Raw genomic sequence first — 16,446 nt, forward strand, 5'->3', positions numbered from 1 at the left:
TTTAACCCTTATCCTTGAGTGGCCCATCGGCCTTGATAAGTGGGGACGCCTATGTAAAAAAAAAAAAAAAAAAATTAAATTGCAGAACAATAGAACTTGGATGAAGACTGGTAGTAGAAAAGGAAAAGTAAAACTAAACAATCTGCAATGTTTTTAACATTTAAACTTAAAAAGTTATTTGGGGACAAAATCAGCAATAAAAATACTTATATATATGGTGAGGTTTGAACTCACAAACTGTATTTGTGAGAAGCTAACCGATTGATCTATCATGATTAGTAAACAGCGATGCTTTTAACTAAATAAATGTGAGCCAATTGTTTTTTTCTTCAAAAATTAATCTATTTAAATATTGTTTTAAACTATAATTATATGAAATTATTGAATTTATGGCATATCAACCCTTTTAGGTTAATTACAAACACAAAAGCATTTGAAATTTTTTATATACATAAAATATTTAATAAATATTTTATGTATATAAATTATTCGGAGATTAATTTCTAACAAAATGTGCACATCTTGAAAAAAAAAAAATCTGTAGTTGATAAAATAATGGATTCGGTTTATTTTATTGGATTTTTTCATAATAAGTCCAGTCTTTAAGAAGGATTTTTCAAGAAAGATTTTTTCATATAAGCCCAGTCTTCAAGAAAGAGACTATAAGTTTCACTCTGATGTTATCAAATTCTTCATCGTGCCAACATCGCAATATCTTTGTCGCATGGCAGTAAAAGTCAACACATTCAATCATAAAATGTCTTGGCATATATTAGACATGACAAATTTTGCACCATGATGGCTCCATCTACTCAAGCAGAAAAAAATTAAATGACTTTTGTATGGCAAATAAAATGTCATCTTTTCTTTTTAAATTCCTATGGCCCTGTTTCCATTCGAGTTCTATTGTTTATAATTTGTTGGAGATGTTATTGCTACAGCAAACCTACCATTTCTTGCAAATATGTGGCTGTTTATCTTAATGTCTTTACACGGAATCATAGATTTATTGTTGAGGAGTTTTCTTTTGAACAATTTTGGTTTTTGGATTAGCCTTATCTCCATAATTCCCATGTAACTTGGAATCAAACAAAGTATGATTTCTTTGGTGTCTGACAATGGTTAATAGTTTAATGATCAATGGCTATTTCCATTTTTTCTAATGTTGTTAATATCGATAATGAGTCTGACGAAAATAACAAATTTTTTCCTTTTACTTTGTGAGCCGATATGAAGTGCTAATGATGTTGTTGAACGGGTTAATTCTTGTATATAACTACTACACACAATTATATCCATGTCCTTAGCTTCATCTGTAATTATAGCCGTACAAAAATCCAAGATGTTATCAGGTTAATACAAAAGTTTTGGCTCATTTGTAGAAGATGATTTGAAAACATTGAAATTTATTTTATGTATATTCTTATTACTTAAACATATCATCATGATTTTTTATAACGTTTTTCTTTTAGATTATTAAAGCATCATTCATATTTTTCTGAAATATTCTCACTCGTGTTGACCTGGAAACGACTTTTGTTGACAGAAAGTCATCATCATGCACTACAGATGAAAAATCTAAAAGAATTTGGTTGGGAAATCTTGTCTCATCTTTAACATTCTTCTGACCTAGCTCAATTAGATTATCATTTAATCCGAGGAATACAAAGTTATTTAGATTGCCTTAACATCACATGAGGAGATTGAACATTAGTTAGATTCATATTTCACATCAAAAACTAAAGAATTTTTACAAGAAAAGCATTTATAAACTCGTTGACAGGTGGAATTAAGTTATGGAGAGCAAAAATAACTATTTTTATGAATAAAGATTTTCAAAAACCGTTTTTTTTGGTTATCAAGATGAAATTTTAAAATCGGCAAAACATTTTGCACAAACCAAATATTTTGTTTTTCCTGGAAAATAAAAGGATGTGTGAGTTTTACTGTATTTTTTTTTCAATTTCCAGACTTACATTTTTTTGTTTGATTTCCTAGTTTGGGATTGAGGATTTGAGTTGAATGTTTCTTTAATTATTGATTCCATTTGAAGGCCAATACGTTTTATGGTATTTTCTTTCCTCTGGTAGGAATTTAAATAACACCTGATCGTTTTGCCCCTCATAGCTAAAAGCTAAAAACTCTGCTACTGGATCCAGGAAGAACCATTTTGCCGTTTTAGTGCTTACTATTAGTTTTCTGAAGTGACAGAGTCCTTCCATCCAGAGATGATGACGTAGCACTGATGTCATCTGCCCATAAATGCTATCAAGTTGAATTCCTCTCCTGACCTACTCGCCTCAACAGTAAAGTGTCCTTAGTGTATCTGCTACATGTTGCTGTTGAAGACAGTAAGTTAGAAGTTCTTTATATTTTGGTCTGACTATAATGATATGAAAACAGGTTAGGGAGGTCGTTTTATATGTGGGTGGGAAGTGAGAGATGAAGATTCTATTTATTATAATTTTACCTTTCCGTCAATTATGGAACTTTTACAGGACAAGTTGCCTTCCTTTGGGCTTTCAAATTGAGGACTTGGGGGCTGGGGTGGAAGCTCTGTTTTGGCTGGGTAATGATGATGGTGTTGTTGCTGTTGATGATGATGATGCTGCTGCTGTTGCTGTTCTTCTGCTATGGACGGTGGTGGTGTGTTCTGTGGAAGAAACAAATAAAAAGAGAAACTTATTAAGTAAACTAGAAAAGAATTCTTTTTTTTTTTTTTTTGAGGGGTGTGTGAGTATAAAGAAACCAAATGGAAAAGAGAGGACAACACGAGTAGGAGGGGTGAAGGTTGAAGAAAAGATTTAGTTGGTTTATTTTACCAGCATATCAACCCTTTTGGGTTATTTAATGCTGAAGAATTGATTTTGTTTTGTTTATTTATTGTTTGTTATTTTTCCAGATTTTGTTGATACTGAAACTTAAGTAGAAGTAATGCTCTTTGGTGGGCATTAGTTATATATTGCGTTTTTTAGAGGGTTTTTTTAAAACTATATTTTGTTGTATAACTTTGTTTCTTTTAGAAATTCTAAAAGGTTTTTGAGATCAACTTTATAAAAAATGTCTTTAAGATTGTTTTCTGGATAGTATTTTATTTGTGTTTGATTGAAATCTATGCAGTTGGTTAAGATATGTTTCCCTGTATAGGGTTCTTGACATGGGGTACAGCTTGGTGCTTTTTTTGCTTTTTAGTAGATATGAATGGGTGGCAGCAGTTAAGGTCCTATTTGGAGTCTTATTATTATTATTACTTCTTTTCTTGTCATTTTCCTGTTGGAGACTTTAATTTCTGCCCATTCTTGGAGGGTGGGCTGGATAAAGTTTGTTGTTTTTGCAAGAGTATTATAGCTCTGCCATTTGGATATAATACAGTTATTAATTAGCGATTTGTAGTTGGTGTAGGGTACTTTTGTGTTGCTTGAATTCATTTTGAGTGTTTTGCTGCTGTATCTACTTTTTTGTTTCCTGTTAGTCCGACATGGCTGGGTATCCAGAAGAACATAATGTCTTTGTTTTGCGTAATGAAATTGATTCTTTGTAGGAGATTGATAATCAGAGGATTGTTTAGGTTTTTGTTTTTTAGCAGTTAACACTGATAGTGAGTCTGAGAATATGATGTATTTAGTTGAGTTCAATGGTAAGGTCTAAGGCTAAATCTATGGTTGTGGCTTCAGCACTGAAGATTGATGTGTTGCCTGGTAGGCGTTTTTAGGATATGATGTTATTACAAATGGTTGCACTACCGACTTTATTTTTGTCTTTAGATCCATCAGTATATATGTGTGTCCAATTTTAATGTTGCTCTAATACGTCTATGAAAATTGTGGTGTGTGTGTGTTGGATTTCGAGCATTTTGATAGGTTAAGAATGATTATAGGTTGTTTTAGTGACCAGGGAGGATGTTCAGGGAACTTTGATTTATGTATGTTGTTTTTGCCTATTTGACAGTTTTCTAGTGAATCCAAATTTTTAATCTAAAAGCTTTTGTTATTTTTCCCATGATGAAGAGAGTTTGGTATTCAGGATGGAAACACAATTGTAAGTTGGGTTTGAGAAAAGCTTGATATAATATTGTAGTGCAAGTTTTTCCTGCTTTAGGTGGAGTGGACATTCATAGGCTTCCACATATGAACTGTTCACTGCAGAGGTGCTATAAGCTCCCAGTGTTAGTCTGAGTCCTTGATTATGGATGATTTCTAATATTTTGAAGCAGGATTTCCTGGCTGTTCCATAGACAAAACAGGCATAGTCTAGTTTTCATTAGATGTTCTGTAGTTTTATTAGAACTTATTGGTCTGCTCCCCAATTAGTGTTTTTAATCAATCTAATTAGTTGAATTTATTTATTGCGTTTAACTCTCAGATATTTTATGTGAGGTTTATAGATTAGTTTTTTGTCAAAGACAATGCTTAAGAATTTATGTTCTTCAACTACTGGTATTACTGGATTATTGAGTTTAAGAGAGGGACGCAAATGTAGTTTTCGTTGCTGGAAAAAGTGTATACATTTGGTTTTAGTTAAGGAAAATTTGAAGCCATTTTTATTAGCCAACTCACTGGACGTTCTATGATATAGATGTGTTTTGATCTGTAAGATTAGAAAATCGTCAACATATAGAAAGGGGTCTACTTCAGGGTTTAAAGTTTTTGTTATACTGTTCATTTAAATGTTGAATAGTGTGGCTGATAGTACACTTCCCTGTAGGATGCCCATCTCCTACTTGTAGAGTTCAGAGAGAGTTTTTCCATACATAACTTTGAAGAAACAGTTGGATAAGAAATTTTTAATGAATGTTGGTAGTCAGCCTTTGAGGCCAAAGTTGTATAGACCTCACATTATATTATATTTCCATGTGGTGTCAAATGCTTTCTCAAGATCAAAGAAAATTGCAGTTAGATGTTCTTTTCTAATGAAGGCAATTCTGATAAGTGTTTCAAAGCAAACTAGATGATCTATGGCGCTACATCTTAAAAATCTGTAAAATTGTAAATTGTTAGTTTCAAGTATCCATGTTAATCTGTTGTTTACCATTCTCTCTAAAGTCTTACAGAGACAACTGGTTAGGGAAATAGGTCTGTAGTTGGAGAAATTAGACAAGTCTTTCTCAGTTTGGGTATTGGAATGACATTGGCTTGTTTTCAGGACCTACGTATGTTCCCACTGGACCAGAGGTTGTTGAAAATGTTTAGTAGAAGTTTTTTTTTTTTGAAGGATCTGGCAGTTGTTTAAAGAATTCATAGTGTATATTGTCAGGTCTTACTGCAGTGTTGTGAGATTGGCTGAGGGAGTCTGACAATTCAGTCAGAGTAAAAGGTAAATTGTATGTTTCAGTGTTTTTGGAGTGGAAGTCGAGGTTTACTTTTCCATCTTTTCTTTTGATGCTCTGGAATTTTTGGTTTTGATTTGTTGCAGAGAAGTTTGGGGTGAAATTTTGAGCAAATGTGTTAGTTATTTCTTTGGGATCGGTTATTTTTCCATTGTTGTTGGATAGATGCTTGAGACGGGTGTTTTTTTGTATTTTCCCCTAGAGATCTTTCTAATCATGTTCCATACAGTTTTTGTTTTAGTGTTAGAGTTAATCTTGGATATAAATTCTCTCCATGAGAAATGTTTTGATTGTTTGATGATTTGCCGTGCTTTAGCCCTGCATTTTTGAAGGAATTCAAGTTTTCTTACTTTGTTTGGATTTATTTCTGTTGTTTTGTTGTCCAGATTTTAGTATTTTTCTTTTAGGCTATTTTGAAATTCTGGCCATTCTTTAATGTTTAATGTAATTCGTTTGTTTATCAGTTCCTTACATTGATCATATATTTCATTACGTTGGCATCGTTTAGTTGTCTTTTTTGTCGTCTCAGCATATGTGTTGTCTTTCAAGTACGTATCAACTATTTTTCTGGCTTCTGAGAATGCTATGTCCTTGTTGTACTTCCATTCTTTTTCTTTTTTTTATGTTTTACATATTTTAGAGAATGCCGAATGATCTCTGCAGGAAGAACATTTCACCTCATTTATGCATTCTTCTTCGGTGTGGTCTGACGCTCTGTTACCGCATTTTCCACATATTCTTTTTCCTTTACAGACTTCTTTGTGATGTCCATATTTTTGGCAGTTGAAACACTTTAACGAAGCTGGAATATATTGGTCTATTTTTACGTTTAAGTAGCCAATCTTGATTTCTTTGGGTATTGTGTGTTGAAAGTTAATATATATGTATTTGTGGTTATTTTTATTGCGTCTTTTTATGTTGATACGGATGTGGTTGATTACTCCTTGTTTTTCCAATTCAGTTTTTAGTTCTTCCTTTGTTGCTAATGATAGCTTATAGCTTTGAATTACTGCTTTTGAAGTCTTTCATGGGGAAAGACTTTGCACTTATACTCATGGAAATTCTCCATTTTAAGTAGAGATTGGACATCTTTGTAGTTTATTATTTTGACTAGTAGGTTTCCGCCCTGTTTTTTTTTTTTTTTTTTTTTTTTTAAATTATTTTTGGTTTACTTTTTGTTGATAATATCTTTTCTGTTAGAAAAGGTGATAAGTTTCCAATTTTTTTCTTCTCTATTAGCTTGATAACTAGGAATCTGGGGAAGTTTTTTTTGCATATAAATGGTACGGTTTTCCTAGTTTTGGATCTTTTTTCATCATCTGAGCTAGAGAGGACAGAGTCACTAGAATGGTTTCTTAAAAGGCTTTTGAGGGAGAAGTATTTGTTTTTTTCAGCCATGTATTTTAAGGTTTATTTTTCATCAACCACGCTGTGGAGTGTTGAGTTCTGCTCTTTTCAATTGATCGATCCTTGCCACCGCCTTCTAGTACTTACTTGATTTGCCTATTTTTGATTGTGAGGAAAAAAGATGTTGAAGTCCCTTTGAATTTTATTCTTTGTTGTGGTAGTTGGCATTTTGGGTGTAAGTGCTAGGGCTTGGCGTGACTGGCTAATTAGTCGGATCGAACCTCTCCAACCGCCTATCTAGCCAAAGTGATGTGTTGCGATGCCTAGACTTCTATACACTCAGATCTAGGTCAGATCAATCACTAGGATCATGTTTTAAAGCATTACAGGGAGCAATCCACGGCTAACTGGTTGCCTCATTGAGAGATTTTTTACCCTCTGCAGGGAAGCAGTCGGCTTATTCTAATGCAGTACTGACAGGGCGAAAAAAACAAAACAAAAAAAAACTTATACTTCAAATTGTTTACATTTTTCTATATTTATTCATGGGTTGCGATTTACAAATTTTGTACAATAAGGTAGAGATAAGGATAAAGATTTGTAGTGGATTTTGTTGTTTTTATTCCTGGCCCTGCAGAACATGATTTAACTCCGCGAAGGAAAAGGGTTATAATATTCTTGGTTGGTGTGTTTTAAGTTAGGAAGTCAGTAGGGAAGTGAGGGTTGAAAAAGAAAAAAAGGGAGGGAGGACTTGTTTTTGTTTTGGGCTTTGCTGAACATGAATTAGTTGTGCAAAGAGTTAAAAAAACAAAAAGGTGTTAGTGTAGGTGCATTTAAGTCAGGAAGCCATTTTCAGACATCTTGATCTGGTTGCACCAGTTGAAGAAAAGAGAGTGTGTGTAAATTAAGAGAGAGAGAGAGAGAGAGAGAGAGAGAGAGAGAGAGAGAGAGAGAGAGAGAGAGAGAGAATAATGAGTAGAGAAAGTGGGGTGGGGGTAAAAACTTTAATGAGTAGGGCCAGTCATGAGCAGGGTGGAATGCCTAAGTGAGAATATGGAGGGAATGAATGAAGATAATTTAGAGCAAAGAAAGATTATGTACATAAAGAGAAAAAGTGTATAGAAAGGTTTGTAGATATAAGGTAAAAAAAAATAAAGAAAGAAAAAAAGTGTATAGAAAGGTTTGTAGATATAAGGTAAAAAGTAAAGAAAGAAAAAAGTGTATAGAAAGGTTTGTAGATATAAGGTAAAAAAAAATAAAGAAAGAAAAAAAGTGTATAGAAAGGTTTGTAGATATAAGGTAAAAAATAAAGAAAGAAAAAAGTGTATAGAAAGGTTTGTAGATATAAGGTAAAAAATAAAGAAAGAAAAAAGTGTATAGAAAGGTTTGTAGATATAAGGTAAAAAAAAATAAATAAAGAAAAAAAGTGTATAGAAAGGTTTGTAGATATAAGGTAAAAAATAAATAAAGAAAAAAGTTTATAGAAAGGTTTGTAGATATAAGGTAAAAAAAAATAAAGAAAGAAAAAGTGTATAGAATGGTTTGTAGATATAAGGTAAAAAAAATAAAGAAAGAAAAAAAGTGTATAGAAAGGTTTGTAGATATAAGGTAAAAAAAAATAAAGAAAGAAAAAAAGTGTATAGAAAGGTTTGTAGATATAAGGTAAAAAAAAATAAAGAAAGAAAAAAAAGTGTATAGAAAGGTTTGTAGATATAAGGTAAAAAGTAAAGAAAGAAAAAAGTGTATAGAAAGGTTTGTAGATATAAGGTAAAAAAAAATAAATAAAGAAAAAAAGTGTATAGAAAGGTTTGTAGATATAAGGTAAAAAGTAAAGAAAGAAAAAAGTGTATAGAAAGGTTTGTAGATATAAGGTAAAAAAAAATAAATAAAGAAAAAAAGTGTATAGAAAGGTTTGTAGATATAAGGTAAAAAATAAAGAAAGAAAAAAGTGTATAGAAAGGTTTGTAGATATAAGGTAAAAAAAAATAAATAAAGAAAAAAGTTTATAGAAAGGTTTGTAGATATAAGGTAAAAAAAAATAAAGAAAGAAAAAGTGTATAGAATGATTTGTAGATATAAGGTAAAAAAAAAGAAAGAAAGAAAAAAGTTTATAGAAAGGTTTGTAGATATAAGGTAAAAAATAAATAAAGAAAAAAGTGTATAGAAAGGTTTGTAGATATAAGGTAAAAATAAAGAAAGAAAAAAGAGAAAAAAGAGAGAGAGAGAGAGAGAAAAAAAGGAGTACAACTCACTTTTTCTTCCATCAAAGTGGCCGGTTTTGTTTTTTTTGCATGTATGATTTGTGAATGGCCACCTGGCGGTTGAATGTGCCTGAAATGAGCAAATGAACAGCGAAAGTTTTAATAAGTGGAACCAACAGAGATACATGACAATTTAAATAATAGAACAAACCAATTCTTCACAATCTTATATATATATATTTTATAGTACAAAACATGTGCAGACATACACACAGACACACACATCTGAAAAGTTTGTTCCCTGATATATGCTTCCTTTGAGTTTTTCTTCAGATTGATTTACAAATAAAATCCTGGAATTTTGATTCTTTGAACATTCTTCACGACTGTAACTATCTTCTTTTGGAGTGAATTAATGAACATGGTTTTAATTTTGTTGTTTTTACAATAACAATATACATAACAAAACATCCTCTACAATTCTGCATATATTTACATATAAATGAACCCTCCAATTTCAATAAGAAAGAGAGAGATTTTAAAAGAAACATGTAACACAGACTTTTCCAGGATATCATGGAATTTCAGGTAGTCCTGCTATCTTCTTATATATAAATTAAAGCTAGATTTTCCCCTATGACCTGTATAGTTTCGTAGACCAAATGTGCACATAAAATTTTGCTTAGTAGACATGAATTATTTTTTGGCAAGCACTTCCAGAAAAAAAAAAAAAAAATACTGTTCCTATTTACTTGCCTTCCCACAAGAGCAGAGTTAGACACAAGGTCAGTTTTTAATGTGGGGGGAAATCCACCTCCCCAAAAAGTTGCACTCTGGATAGGAACAAAAATAAAAATTGCGTTGTTCAAATCGACTTATTTCCATATTTTATCCAATCAGCCTTTCACTCTTTGATTAATAATTTTAGTAAAAGTGACTACTCCTCCTCCCCCAGTAGAGTTTAGTGAACAATTTCAAATAGAACAAAAAGTGGTGAGAAAAAAAAGAAGAAAAACAATCGATATATACTTATTACTATAACCAATAAACGTTACTTTTCTACCTATCTGGATTATTTTGTTGTAAGTATTTTGCTGCCTTTATTCTTTTCATTTCAATTAAGAAGTTCAATCATTATATATATATATATATATATATATATATATATATATAGAGAGAGAGAGAGAGAGAGAGAGATAACATTAGATGGAAAATAAAAAATGGTGGACATTGAATTCACAAACTATTTAAAAAACTTAATATTTTTTGTTTTTGTCATTTTCTCCTTTAAATATGGTAAAAAAAAAATTCAGGATTCAACTGTAAGGAAAAATGAGAGAGAAATGGGCATCATTGATGATCTGATGCTGTCTGAATGTCGGCATGGATCACTAAAATTAAGAAACTCATCGTCAATTTTATGTCTTTGAAGCATGTCGTCATACAACAGTTTTGCACTTTTTTTTTTTTTTTTTTTACACAGTCCTGTGCACATCATTGTTGCACTCGTCAAGATTTGTCAAGCTACATAGGTTAGGCACTAAAGAGCAGACAAAGATGGATTGAATTGTATCATCGTCCTCATTTCCACATTCAGAGTCCATGTAATGGCACAATTGAAATGTTTATATCAGTTATTTTTTAAAACATGAATTTGAATGCCACACAATTTATATCGATCAAATAGTAAAGTGCTTCAACAAGCCTACGTGTATATTATTTGAATTATTCAAACTTTTTATCCTGAATGTTATTCTCACAATGTCTTAGTTGGTATAACTGCCAACCATCTTGAGGTGTTTCTTGTCAAATTTGGGAATCTTTCTATTTAACTGAAATCTGAATGTAATTTCGAGCAGAAATTTTTATTTAATCTACGGGGGTAGTATGCTCTTGTTCTATCAACCATAAAAGTCAGAAGTTACATCAACTGAAACGTTGTGAGAATAACAGTCAAGATGAGAACAGTTGTCGAACAATCCAAACAAAATAAAGTATCAACCCTCATCTCAAAAATTAAGAAATAGGCATACGTGATGTTGTTGACCATTGGAAATCGATGATGTGAATATTACTTACATTTGATCCAAAGCATGGGTTGAGGTGTTGAGCCTGTCAGCAGGATGCTGAACAGGAGAACCAATTTCCGTACGATCCTTCAGTGTGGCCATCAAGTAGGATGTGCGTCGCTGCAACTTGACTGCATCATGTTCCGGTGTTGTTGCTGGAATGCATAAAAGTTGGTGATCAGAGATAAACAGACAGAACAATCATGAAATATTATTACAGTATTTTGAACATACTTTTTAAAAAAATATTTTGAACATACTTTTTAAAAAAATATTTTGAACATACTTTTTTAAAAAATATTTTGAACATACTTTTTTAAAAAAATATTTTGAACATACTTTTTTAAAAAATATTTTGAACATACTTTTTTAAAAAATATTTTGAACATACTTTTTTAAAAAATATTTTGAACATACTTTTTTAAAAAATATTTTGAACATACTTTTTAAAAAAATATTTTGAACATACTTTTTTAAAAAATATTTTGAACATACTTTTTTAAAAAATATTTTGAACATACTTTTTTAAAAAATATTTTGAACATACTTTTTTAAAAAATATTTTGAACATACTTTTTAAAAAAATATTTTGAACATACTTTTTAAAAAAATATTTTGAACATACTTTTGGAAAAATATTTAAGCATGAAACATAAAATTGAAAAAAAAAAAAAATTTAAATATCTTCCTTAAAAAAAAAAAAAAAAGGAAAATTATTTCTCTTAAAAAATTGTTAAACAGTATAAGTATAATTAGAACAAAAAATTTGAATGAGATTTTCTCTCTTCAAATATTGAATAGAAATAAAGGGTTTTCAAGCAAAAGGTGTTGTCTATCCTCAAGGAAATCAAATGGACTCATCCAAGAGTTACTTAAAGAATAATCATTACAATTTTGTCATTTATTTCGATTCTCCAAACTACTGTTCTTATCTGGAGTATTATTTTCACAACGTTTCAGTTGATGTAAACTCTAAACGTCTTTGGATGTATCTTGTCAAACTTGGAAATCTGCACAGAATTTCAAACAAAAGCCTTTATTTAATCCACAGGGGTAGCATGCTCTCGTTCAATCAGCCATGACTGGGTAGGAATCATAAGTAATTCACAATTGTATTTTGGATCTGTTACATCATGCAACAACCCATGTTGCAGTGGATAGAGTATTTGATAAAATTCAGTTGAAGAGGAGATTGAAGGTTCAATCTTCAGTGTGGGCGACCCATCAAAAATGCAATTGCAAATTACTTGGGACTTCTAAAAATTCAGAATCTATATCAGTTCTTATACCCTTTTTTGCAACTGGTAGCAACATATTCAGTGTTAAGTAATAATTAGTTCAAATTGAGTTTTTTGGAGGTTGAAGGTGCAATCCTCATTACAGGTGATGCTAAGAATACAATTACGAATTACTCAAGATTTCTATGACGCCATAACTGATGGAACGAGAGCAAGCTATTCTTGTAGATTAAATAAAGAGTTCTGTTTAAAATTTGTACAGATTCCACAGTTCGATGAAATGCATTTCAAGAAGATCAGAGATGACAGTAGTTGAAATGTTGTGAAAATAACATTAAAAATAAGAATGACCATCAAAATTATAAATTTTCATCTTAAAATTCCAAAACATAATTTTATAGGAGAAAATTTCATCCATTCACTGATGATAATATTTGGGGAGCTTTGCCACATGCTTGAGAACAGAAGTTATCTCAGATCGATTGTTCTGCTGCGTTATCACGTGTGGTTTAGCAAGTTATCCTGAAGTACTTGCTGAATGCATCTTCAGAACAGGAGTTTTTACAGGAAAACGTTGCTGTCATCCCACATACAATGGCAGGAATTCCTAAATGGTCACCCATCATGTATTGAACAGATTCAACTTTGCTGATCTAACACGAACCTAATTATGCTGTTTAATAATGCTCATTTGTACTAACATCTTCCATTGTATTTAACTTCTGGTTGCCAGCGTTCTAATTAATACTGAATTCAAAGTTTTAATAAAAGTGAATCCAGATACTTATGTGATGGTCGTATTATAACATTTGACTGCCGAACCAGATTTATTAGGATTTACAAGAATAATATATATATATATATATATATATATATATATATATATATATATATATATATATATATCTCCACTATCAGATTTATTTGATAGTTTATTTTCTCCAAATGTAAACATACATTTTTTTTGAGGAAATTAATTTTATTTTTAAGGGAAGAGTGAAAAAGGAGGAGCTTATAAAAAAGAAGGAGCTGATAAATGATAAAAAAAAACAGAAGTCAAATCAAGAAGGAGCAAAAAAAAAAAAAAAAAAAAAATCAGGAGTTTAAAAAAAAAAAAGCAGGAATTACATCATACCTTAGAATTATTTAGTTGGCACAAATCTGACAATGTTATATATACAATGTTACAATTATATAATTTGTTAATTTATTAGGTATGTTATTACTCATGTAAATCTTATTGATAATGATATTTTATTTTAGAAAAAAATACCTATAAATTAACTAATTATAGTGTTGTGGCGTACAAATCACCCCTATTTGAGAACTAAGTGGAATCAACCAGTTCTATGAATATCATTAGTTTCAGAGACTAAAGGGAGACATTTAACGACATGCTATGAACACGTTCCTCTCATACCACTTTAGTGGTTCCTGTATTCTTTATGATAAATACATATTATATTTATACACTTTACACTACTTGTGGTTTCTTTCATTTGTGTCCCCTAGCTACAACAATAGCTTACAATAACTGAATGACAAATATTCGGGCAAGGACTCACTCTAAAAACAAAAAAAAAAAAAAGCACTTTGAAAACAACATTTGACGACCAAAATGATCCAAGAAAAAAGAATATGCGAAACTTTGAAATAATTTTTTCCTACACTCAGGGGAAATTCGAAGCTTCAAAAGTATTTATTTTTCAAAAGTTCGGTGAAGACCGGGAAAAACTACTTGTCTATGTTGAAAAAAAAAAAAAAAAAAAAAAATGTGAACATAAGAATCCACAAACACAGGATAAAGAACACTTCGAAAAAAAGGACATCAATTCTTGCCAAAAAAAAAAAGGATTAAACAAAGACGTCATCAAAAAGCCTTATCTTGCTTTTAAAATAGCTACAAAAAGCGTAAACTACGAGTTGAAACAGAACTCCAGACAATTGCGTTTAGAATTATTACTGAATTAGCGAGACCAAGTTTCAGTAAGTACAAAAAAAAAAAAAAAAAAAAAAAAAAAAAACGCAACTTTTTTTCCATCTCTTTAAATACAAGTAATGTTGAACAAAAAGCTTTGTTCTAAAAAGCATGTTTTGCTTTTATGGTTGGAAAAAAAAAAAAAAAAAAAATACTCACGCAAATACAAGTAAATGAATGATAGTATTTTTTATTTTATAGGCTAAAGCGAGTATTCACAAAAAAAAAATGTCGCTTTTAATTCGATTAAAATAAACTTTTCATTGGTCAACGAGACTGCATGTCGAAGAAGAAAAAAAAAACATTTTGCTAAGTACAACAAAGAAAGGGTTAACAAGAAAAGGACATTTCTTTTTCGTACAGAAATCAAAAAGAATAGCCAATATTAAATAAATGCTATAAACTCTCTTTCACAGATAAGTGACTAATTAAGGAAAAAAAGAGGAAAAAAATGTGTAGGATCAACAAGGAATTGAACCCAGTACCTACACATTACGAAAATTGAAAAATGACAAATGAAATTTACTGCTTTCTGTATAAACGCCGAATTATTTTCTCAGGAAAATTGCCACACAAGGAAATAGATATACGAAAGAAATATTCGTTAAATAACCAGGTACGAGTTTGTAAAAGTTTTTTTTTCTATAGAGTAGGTACTATATAGGAAAGGAAAATCAACGAATAGTGTTGTTTCTGAAAAAACTCATTTTGTCATATTAAGTAATTTCAAATCGTACAAAAAAAACAAACAAACAAACAAACAAAAAAAAAATGGACGATTTTGCAAAACAGATTTTGTGAAATGGTGAAATTCCAAGAACGTCAACAATTAGAACTTGAAAAAAGGTTCCAAGAAAGAAAGAAATGAATGAACAAATATTGAAATTGAAAAAATTACATTTAGAGCAACAAAACCGATCAGACAAAAAAAAAAAATGGATTTGATAATGCAACTTTTAGTGAATAAGGACGGCGGAGAAGAAGCCAGCACGGCCTTTTCCCAAAATACGATCTGGTCAGGTATTGATACATTTCACTATGCTCCTGAGGAAGACCTAACGTTTGAGGCATATTTCAGAAGATTTGAAGACCTTTTTAAGATTGATTGCAGTGCATGAATGGATCAAAAGGTTCTTTAGGAAGTTAGGTACATCCAAACATAAATTCGTGAACTATATTTTACCAAGAAAAAACAACAATTGTCGTTTGACGAGGCAGTCAAACTGTTAATGGAGTTATACTGCCCAAAAAGAAGCCTTTTTCATAAAATATGGAAATGCATGAATTTTACACATAAGGAGAGTCAGGACTATACGACTTTTGCATCTATAGTTAATAAGCACAGTGACGATTTCAAATTGTCGTCATCAACGGTGGACAATTTCAAATGGTTAATATTCACACAAAGTTTGCTAAAAGACACCCATATAAGTAGCATTACAAGTTGATTTTTTCTTTTTAGATAATTGTTATTTTATCAACTTGCATGAAAAGAGCTATCTAAAAGATGCTTAAAACCGTTTGAATGCAAATACCATCAGTAGTTCAAAAGTTATGAGAATTTTAAGTGCCAAAATTTAGGCTTTTCCGTGGACATTTTTCTTTAGAAAAAGTGGGCTAAATTACGAACCTCAACATTTCAAGAAATCTGGTAATTTCGCCACCATTTAATTTTTCAAGCTAGTCTCATAAAACTTGGCACTCTTATGTAAAATTGTGTGCTCTTTCTGATTATGCAGTCAAATTTGATGTATCTCTTTACCATAAGCGATGAATTATCAATTAAGATGTACAAATTTCAATTTTTTTTAACTGGCGCATGGTATCATACAGTAGGTGTCTATTTATGAACAAAACTATGTATTATAGTGGTATTTAAATATAGCTTTATTGAGAATAGGCATTTTCCTGACTCCTTGCCACAGGAGAGCTTAATCTTGGGTGTAGCCATTGAATGCCTAAAGAGTATTCATGGCCGGTATTTACTACTCCTCTCAAAGAAAAAAAAAATGAGTAAATATGAATTAATCTCAGAAATAAATTGAAGAAAATTTTTCATATAGATTTTGGATTTCTGTAAAAGATGGAAATTCCCATAGTCGACCAGAACTTATGCATTTTGGGAGCAGTCCAATTTTCAATTTTATAAATCCTCTCTATCTGGCCCAAAGTATACACCTATTTTCTGAGATGCAACCATAAATCGTACTCTACATGAATCCTAGGTGTAACTTTCACAGTACCAAGATACTAGGAATCCTGATAAGCAACAACTATATATTCACCA

At 30.9% G+C, this 16,446-nt stretch overlaps 1 protein-coding gene across 5 annotated transcripts in view; it reads right to left on the minus strand.

Moving 5' to 3' along the window:
- Nucleotides 1–16,446, minus strand: part of LOC145263682 (rho GTPase-activating protein 23-like) — a 693,682-nt gene that overhangs the window by 34,596 nt on the left and 642,640 nt on the right. For all 5 annotated transcript variants that reach the window (XM_080120564.1, XM_080120565.1, XM_080120567.1 and 2 more), the window contains 3 exons: nucleotides 10,954–11,098; nucleotides 8,926–9,004; nucleotides 2,471–2,653 (listed from right to left, as the gene is read on the minus strand). In XM_080120564.1, the coding sequence (XP_079976690.1) occupies nucleotides 2,471–2,653; nucleotides 8,926–9,004; nucleotides 10,954–11,098 (407 nt within the window). The remainder of the gene's footprint in view (nucleotides 1–2,470; nucleotides 2,654–8,925; nucleotides 9,005–10,953; nucleotides 11,099–16,446) is intronic.

Source organism: Euprymna scolopes, chromosome 39 (genome assembly GCF_053919585.1).
Source record: "Euprymna scolopes isolate OS-2025 chromosome 39, ASM5391958v1, whole genome shotgun sequence".
Taxonomy (NCBI): Eukaryota; Metazoa; Mollusca; class Cephalopoda; order Sepiida; family Sepiolidae; genus Euprymna; species Euprymna scolopes.